Source organism: Globicephala melas, chromosome 8 (genome assembly GCF_963455315.2).
Source record: "Globicephala melas chromosome 8, mGloMel1.2, whole genome shotgun sequence".
Taxonomy (NCBI): Eukaryota; Metazoa; Chordata; class Mammalia; order Artiodactyla; family Delphinidae; genus Globicephala; species Globicephala melas.
In genome coordinates this window covers 40,776,026-40,784,737 of record NC_083321.1, presented here as the reverse complement: position 1 = coordinate 40,784,737, position 8,712 = coordinate 40,776,026, and the positions used below count along the sequence as shown (strand labels likewise).

Sequence of the window (8,712 nt, the reverse complement as noted above, 5' to 3'; positions counted from 1 at the left end):
CAGTGAGAGCCTCTTTCTTGAGCTTTGGGAGCCTCCCTCCAGGACGCATTCTGAGGGCTGCATGCCGTTCCTGGATGGCTGCTCCCCTGGCCTGAGCCCTGGGTGCTCTCCCAACCCCCCACCCCAGCACACAGCGATGCAATCAGCAATCAGCACAAGGTGCCTCCGTGGCACATTTCATTATGTCACTCACAGTTGCATTTCATCAGAATGGAAGGGAGTGAGAGTCAAGGAAGTGCCTAGCCGAGCCATATTGAAGCCCGAGGCAAAAGAAAAAAATCAACAATACTGATGTTGGCTCATTAAAAATTTGATATCTTGTTCATCATGGATTTTTTCGCATTAATTTTGAATTTAAAGTGTTACATTAGAATATTATCTTGATTACTAAGCATTTTGGTGTCCCCTTATTTTGCTCCCAAGGTGAATGCCTCACATGCCTCACCGGAGCCCCAGCTTTGAGATGTAGGGTACATAACTGATGATTTTGATGACAAAGTGGTATGTAGGAACTGGGTTTGTGCACTTGGATTTTCCTGACGCTCCTAGGAGCCAGGTACTGAGGTGAAGCTGGTGGAGCGTGGCACCTCTGCATGGGATTTGAGGAGCCTTATGAAAGTCTCCCTTTGACCACTACAAAAAAGTCCCCACCTTGCCTGAAGTTCAATCTTTATCATTTAATTTATATGAGTTAAACATTCCCCCAAAGAGGCTAAGTTGGAAAATGTAAACCCTGATGGCAGCAAAGTGATAGAAAGTTCCTAAAACTGCACTTACACGTGAATGTGTTTATTCCAGCATTTTCTTAGAGGCAGGACAGAATGGGAGGCGTGATGACACTGATTTGCTGGAGTTGTTGGCATGGTCATGTTGAAGGTGTTAGGTGTGGGGACTTAAGAAAGGGGTACAGAAAGAAAATAGAGGTTTTCAATGAGAAACTTCTTTCCCTTCACAATTTTCCAAAGGCTGCAGACAGATCACACTTCTCCCAGGAGTCATTCCTGCCGTTTCCTGGGGATGCTCAGCCAACCACCCTCTGCCACTGCCTCTCCTCCAGCACCCTACTGGTCCATCGTCTAATCTTGACATCTTTTGTTTCTTTTCTTGTATTTAAAGAGATTAGAAGTCTAAAGTGGATGAACACTTAGTCACCATCTTGTTGAAGACCCTCTTCCAAACGTGGTATCTGAGACTCAGTGGAAATGTAATTCTCTGTCCAGGGTCACACAAGGCAGCACCAGTGGAACCAGAAGTCTGGGCTCTGGACTTGCCACATGTTTCTTCAGTCATTCATCACAGAATTACTGAACACCTACTAGACTAGATGCTGGAGATGTAATGGTGAGCAAAACCAGTCATGGTCCCCACTTTCCTGGGATTTACAGTCCACTGGGGGATGTGTACATAAATTATCACAAATAGATATATCATTACAAATAGTTAAGTTTTCTACCGGTATCAGTGTTATACCATTTTGATGTAAATGTAGAAACCATGCTACATTTGGGCATCTTTGCCCTTCTCTCTCTTTAAATATTGGATTGGCCAAAAAGTTCATTCGGGTTTTTCTGTAATGTGAAATGCCTGAACGAACTTTTTGGCCAACCCTAAATATAGTTTTTGGTGTTTCCCCTATATGCATTGCACACCATGTCAGATGGTGTAATAATTTTTGCTTCAACCATCAATTTTGCCCATTCTGATGTTTTTTTTCCTGAAGTTCCAGACTTTCTTCTTTTGTTTCCTTCTCTGATTAGAGAACTTCCTTAAGCCATTTTTAAAAAATTATTTCTTATTGGAGTATAGTTGCCTTACAATGTTGTGTTGGTTTCTGCTGTACAACCAAGTGAAGCAGCTATACGTATACATATACCTTGAGCCATTTTTAAGAGTAGATTTACTGGCACAGATTTCTTAGTTTTCCTTCATTTGAGAATGTTTTTATTTCCCCTTTCATTTCTGAAGGATATTATCTCCAGATATGCAATTCACAGTTGACAGTTTTTTCTCTCAATTAAAAAAAATAGTTAAGTTTTCTGATGTAAAGAAACAGTTTTATAAGCCTGTATAACACAGGAGATGGGATCAGTGTTGGAGGTCAGAAATTGCTGCCTGGAGCACAGAACTAGCTTATACCCAGGGACTTGTCTTCTCCACAGTCATGTTGACTGCAAGGTTTACTGTTCTTCTCAAGCAACTGGACTTCTATGGGACTTTGAGCACCAAGTAGGAAGAGAAGGGAAAGTGGATGTGACAAATCCATTCTTTAAGTTGTGAATATCGCTCAGAGAGCCACTTCAGTCCTAATTTGAAGCCTTTTTACTCTTGCTCTGCAAACGATTTTGATAAACATTCTTATACTGTGCTTCTAAAAAGGGTAACTTTGAAGAAGCAAAGTAAACAGCAGGTTAAATTGAACATGCTCATTAAAGAACATTAAAGTTATTTTAAGAAGATTCTAACTTAAGTGTGCAGGGGAAATGTGTGGTGTATTTTTGGAAGATTTGGCTAAGTTTTGTTTTTTTTTTTTAAATCAAGAGTTTGGTTGCCATTTAGTAAACATTGTCAGGGCTTCTCTGGTGGTCCAATGGTTAAGACTCTGTGCTTCCACTGCAGGGGGCACGGGTTCGATCCCTGGTTGGGGAACAAAGATCCCACATGCCGTGAGGTGCGGCCAAAATAAATAAATAAATAAATAAACAAAAATAAATAAATAAACAAAAGCTTATTTAAAAAGCATTGTCAGATATGTTATCACTAAAAGATCTCACAATCAAAAAACTTATAAGGACAAAACATGTCTGTGAAAACTAAGTTAGTTTGAATCCATGATGGATGTAATACCCCTTGGCAAGGTTGGCTGACAGGGTCCTGATTTGCTACCAGATAAGCCAATGAGACATGAGTTACATTTATTGAACACGGAATCAAATATTAAAAAGATGCACACTAGATAACTACAATGATTTTATTCTGCATTGAGCTTTAGTTTATTTCAAGGAAAAGAGTGTTTTCAATATCAAGAAGCATGTGTATATATGTGTCTTCCATGCTATTTTTTCTGCAAGTTGCTTTCACTGCAAATTAGAGAAGTAGAGTTCAGCTGCTAACATGTATCTACTATAGTTGCCTTCAAGTTATATGGGGAAACTGAGGCTCAGAGAGGGTCTGGCCCATGGTGACATAGTTAGCAGAGGACAAACACAATATTTGAACCCAACTCTATGCTCTGAATCCAGATGTACATAACATTGTAAGGAATACTTCCAAAGGGTAGAGTCTTGCCTTTCAAACTCAAAAACTAGAAGATCACAATTATAACTTCAGGGAACAGCGTTTTAAGTGAAGAGGTTCTATATTTCCTGGCAGATGATCTTAGTGTCACCAGGAGACACTGGAAAAATAAAAATAAACCCAAGTTAGAGGGATTTCAGTTATTGAGACTCTCTGTTCTATATCCAGCCACTACAGATTTTTTTATGATACATGCCCAGGGAGGGTTAGAGTGTGACCCGCACCCCTGCAATAATACCCAGCCACCAGCCATGCCATTCAAAGTACTAGGGCGGTCACCTTCCTGGAGTCATTTCACTCTTCAGGGCTGCAGGTCCCTGTGGTGGTGGCCAAAGGCTTTGGAGCCCACGTTGGTGGGCATGTAGTTCCTCTTAATCATGCTCCCAGATCTGCTCAGCCAGCCCGCCATCTTATGGGTCACGCAAGTGGCAGTGTTGCACGAACTCTTCTGGGCAGTGATGCTGATTTGTAGGATGGAGAAAATGAGAAGGCCTGTCAGTGAGAGGTTGAGGGCAGATGCTGCCCTATGGGATCATCAGTGGAAAATTACTACTCTGAGAGGCACCAGTGAACCTTAAATGTTTCTGCTAAATACAATCATCACAGCAGAAAATCAAAGGGTTTTAGGGAAAATGCCACAATCACTCCCTGTAGACATTTTCAGGGGTGTCAGAAGACCAAAGATGTCTCCGGGTTAATGTTCTTGGAACACAGAACTGTAACAGCCAATCTTTCATGTGTAAATTAAACACCAACCAAGGCTTATGAGATGAGAGAGAGATTTATGGCACTATACCCAATCTCATTCTTAAGTATACCCCTTCCTGGTAAGCTGGGGGAAGGGTAAGCCATGTTCTGGGAGGGGTGCAGAGATTTACCTGAAGCTCTCTTCCTCATGCTCCAGCTCACTGGCCTTCATCTGCACATAATACTTCACCATTGAAGCCAGTAGGAGGCGCGATTCCTCCTCAGTGAGTGTAGCAGGTACAAAGCCACTTTCCAAGGCCGACCTAGGGAAGGGAAGGAAGCCCAACTCATGCTCTGAGCCCCTGCCTACCCGCACACCGCAGGATAAGCAGCCAGCTTTCTTGGTTTCTGGGGCTTCCACTGAGGATGTGGCCAATCCAATTCTCTCTCTCTTTTTAATTTCTTTTTTTAAGGTTTTAAAAATAACATTTATTTCTTAAAGGTTAACATGTGCAGGGCTTCCCTGGTGGCGCAGAGGTTGAGAGTCCGCCTGCCGATGCAGGGGACACGGGTTCGTGCCCTGGTCCGGGAAGATCCCACATGCCGCGGAGCGGCTAGGCCCGTGAGCCATGGCCGCTGAGCCTGCGCATCCGGAGCCTGTGCTCGGCAACGGGAGAGGCCACAACAGTGAGAAAAAGTTAAAATGTGCATAATAAGAAACCAAAAAACACAAGAAACAAAAAACAAAGTCATCCATCATCACAAGCAGTATACTGATGTGTCCTTCTAGATCTCATTTGTGTATTTACACAATTAAGCATCCATTTTTATGTAATTAAGATCATACAGTTATGTATCATGCTTGTTCACACATCATTTCAAAGTCCCAAAGCTATGAGTATTTTGATAACCAAGAATACACTACACCAACTCAATCTGGAAGGAGAAAAATGTAATCCTGCCTTTCTTGGTGACAAAAATTTCAGAAAAGACAAAAATGGCAACAGGCCTCTAGACAAAGATATTGGCAAAGTTATGATTAAAATACTACATTCCCTTAATGTTCAATTAAAAATGAGACATAAAGCAACAGAGTACACAAAGTATAATGCTTTTAAGAGGATTCATTATCCAATCTAAACTATTAAAGTGTTAGCAAGGAGGTATGTTTCCATTGAATTACTTAACAGTATATTCCTATAGTACAGCCAAGAGATGCACACACATCAATGGTTATCATCAAAATATAAATATGAACATGTCCACATACATCCCTCCCTTTATACTTCCTTCTGCCCCTCTGCTGCCAACCTAATGAACACGTCCTGACATACATTTCTCAGAGACGGTTTAACAATTCCATGTCCAAGATGCTGCTTTTTCATGAATTATAACAAACATATTTACAAGTTGGTTAATTCACTAGCTCTACTTTTTACCATATATTGTCACTTCAGGACATCTAAAAAAGCCTAGATGTTGCAAAATAATGAATGAACCTTGTCTATAATAAACATTGGTACTTCACAAAAATGCACATATAGACCTATGGTTATAACCTAAAATTGTTTTCTATACGGAGATATTAGCCAAGAGCCCTTTCCCTTCACCCTTCCTCTTACCCCTTCTCCAGCATTTCAATGACTAAGTACAAGACTACATCTAGCTCCAAGATGTGGATTAACATAGACACTCCCAGAAGATACAGCCCTTCCTAAAAACCAACAAAAGGGCATTTATTAAGGGATTATTTTACTACTCTATTTTTAATATACTTTGGGCATTAGGACTTTCTTATTCTTTAATACACAGCAATATTAACTAAAACACACAAATAGAACAAGGGTTAGACAATCTGAACTTGTCTAAAGACTCATGGGCACAGATCCCTTCTCTGCACTTCCTTCCCTGTCCCCTCTTCCCTCCCCGACTACCCAATGAACAATCAGCCTACTCTCCAAGACTCAAGTTTAACAATTCCACTCCCCAAATATAACCATTCCTATGAATTAACAGAAAAAAAATATGTAAAATGTGTTACTTTAACTCTCTACTTTCAACATATGTTGTGCACTTTTACACATCTAGAAAGACTAGATGATTCAAATAAGGATTTCAGTTTGTCCACTATCTATACACATAGTAGCAATGAATAAACTGCACACAAAGGCTTTAATCTCAAAGTGTCTTCTAAACAGGAAAACTCTGGCCTAGAACCCTTCCCCTTTTCATCTCTATCAACCCAGCCCAGTTCTCAATGGACAGGGCATGAGGCATGTATCCATCCAAAAATGCCACTTCACCAGGATTTAGGTTCTGGTGTGACCTAAAAGAAGTAGTTTGCTCCAAGTGGATTATATAGACTTGTGAAAGGTGATGGTTAGATTTTCAAGAATTTTATGAGCTTAGTGTAAATACAGCCATTATTAAAAATTAAATGATAATGATTTGAATCTGAAAATGATTTCAGTTTAATATAATCTGAATAAAGGTGAGAAATTAGATGAAAACATCACATAGATATAATAACAAACTTATTGGGAAAGTAATTAGCAGATTAGGATACAATTCATTGATCAAATTATGGTAAAAGTAGTAAATAGGTTTGCTAAAGATAGAAATGTTTGGTAACAATCAACAAAAGCATGCTGTGAGGTTCAATGAGTTACAGTATATGAAATTTACAAGGAGTATCCTGTATCTTATGTGTGTTTGTAAACTGTGTGATACACATCTTTGTATCACAAAAAATTTATGATAAACTTATATACATGTTTACATTCATACGTTACCCGCCCCCCCATAAGAGCCAGATTCAGCACAGCACAACTTAGAACACAGAATTATAAGACTGGGAGTTGGGAGTGCTCCTGGCAGGGCTGTCTCACCTGAATGGTGCTGAGTGCAGCACACCTGCCTGGTACAAGACCAGGATGCTGAGGACCAGGAAGGGGGGGAACTTCCAGAAGACCATGACGACTCTCTGCAAGGGAAGAATAACATCAGCACCTGGAGAATAACAATTTCCATGAGCCCACAGACCCAGGCTCTGCTCCTGCCTCTGCCCCTAACTCCCTTGCCTTCTGGTTTCATGCTAGTCATGTCACTCCAATTCACCATCATTTCCTGCTCAGCAAAATGGACTGCTGGAAAATCCAGTAAGGCTGCGGCATGCTTGGTTTAGCAAAGAAACCTAGTGGGACAACTGGGTGAGGAGGTCTTAGTCTATAGCGCCTGCCCCATCACTCCACTCACTCTCACATACAACCTGTTGGCCAGGTCTCCTGGAGGACAGAGTCCAAGTACCTGTCACCACAGCTTTTCCCACTGTGCAACCCAGAGCTGTCCTCCTGGTGCCGGGCTTTTGCACATACATGGAGCGGGGAGGGGATTACCGAGGACAAATTTCTGCGGTTGGAATCCCTGAGAAACTGAAGAACCACATTCTACTGCTCAGCTGCTCCACACTTTGGTAGAGAGTGCCCTGTAAGAATCAAGCTGGAAGGGTCTCAAATTGGAACCAAGGACTTAAACTGGGAAAAAAGTTCCCAGAACCCACAACGGGGGCTTGCGTTTAAAGGCTGCCTGCCCCTCAGTCACTGCACCTATTTGGCTCCCGCTTGCGCTGGCCCAGGTTCTGAAGCATTTCCCGCGGTCCGCTAGGCACAAGACGTGATCCGTGAGAGCACCATCTGCACAAAACTATTCCTGCGTCCAGATCTGCTTGCAGTGCCAGGGGAGCTCCAGCATCCCAAACTGACCTAAGCACGTGTGCTTCAGGAAAGGAAACTGGAGCCCGCCTCAGCGCGGGGAGAGTGAAGCAGGGAGTGCGTGAACTGAGACTATCCAGTGTTACCTGTGGAAGACGCCTGGGATGCATTGCAGAGTAATGCAGGTTGTGTGAAATGACCTAGACAGAAGTGGACAGAGCCTTTGAGACTGGAAGAGATCAGCTAAGAAAAAGTAATGGAGAGAGAGAAGGAAGAGAGGGGAGAGAGAGAAAAACAGAATCCCAGATAAGCAGGAATCTCCAGGCTTACCTGGCAGCAGGAGCCAGGTGGCTTGGAGCAGAGGAGGGAGCAGTGGCAGTAGCTTTGGCTTCAGGCGATGGCACGGTGGCAGAAGTGGCAGTGACACTCAAGCTGGGCAGTGCGTCTGATGCCTCCCAACACCAGCAGCTGCTCTTATTCCCGCTGCTCTGGGTCTGGGGTGGTCCAGGAGCTCTGGGCAACCAATGAGGGGAAGGATCTGAGCCCCAGAAGGATTGTGTCATCACTTGGCGTCCAGAAGCTGGAGCATCCAGAAGGACCACCCCACTTGCATTTGCATTGAGGTCATTGATGGCGGGGGCGGGAGGGGGACGTGGGGGGGTTGGTGAGGACCAACGAAAAACACAGGAAAAGTGAGTAGGAATTTGAGGACAGTTTAACGTCATGGTTAACTTCACCTGTTCGGTTTCGCGGGTTTTGAACACGTACGTGTCCCACTCCATCCCCAGCTGTGCGATCTTGTCGGGCAGAGTCCAGCATTACAAGGAACGCTGTCTCCCCTAGGTCTGACTGCAGACCTCTGTGCAAGTGCAGCTTCGAGGGTTAATGCATAGTAGAGTTGATGATTCTGTGCCCAAGCAGGGGGTCTGATTCAGGCAGCTGGGATCACGCACAGGAGGGCAGGGCTTGTGGGTATCAGACACAGAGGATCAAGAACTTTGTCACACTGGAACTCTGCTGC

General features: G+C 43.1%; 1 protein-coding gene across 1 annotated transcript; it reads right to left on the bottom strand.

Moving 5' to 3' along the window:
• Window positions 1–2,954: 2,954 nt before the first annotated feature.
• Window positions 2,955–8,216, bottom strand: LOC115839459 (calcitonin receptor-stimulating peptide 2-like). The gene is made up of 5 exons (XM_030831097.2): window positions 8,022–8,216; window positions 6,870–6,964; window positions 4,173–4,304; window positions 3,574–3,755; window positions 2,955–3,394 (listed from the first exon to the last, which is right to left on the bottom strand). Exons 2-4 carry the CDS (start codon window positions 6,953–6,955, stop codon window positions 3,596–3,598), a joined length of 378 nt encoding a protein of 125 aa, XP_030686957.1. The 5' UTR covers window positions 6,956–6,964; window positions 8,022–8,216; the 3' UTR covers window positions 2,955–3,394; window positions 3,574–3,595.
• Window positions 8,217–8,712: the final 496 nt, after the last annotated feature.

Bases quoted from the DNA above. Each gene is read 5' to 3' on its own strand.
- LOC115839459 (XM_030831097.2), bottom strand. From the start codon at position 6,955: ATGGTCTTCTGGAAGTTCCCCCCCTTCCTGGTCCTCAGCATCCTGGTC. The intron at 4,305-6,869 runs GTGAGACAGCCC...TCCCTTCCCTAG, and splicing joins CTGCACTCAGCACCATTCAG to GTCGGCCTTGGAAAGTGGCT. The intron at 3,756-4,172 runs GTAAATCTCTGC...CCTACAAATCAG, and splicing joins CATGAGGAAGAGAGCTTCAG to CATCACTGCCCAGAAGAGTT.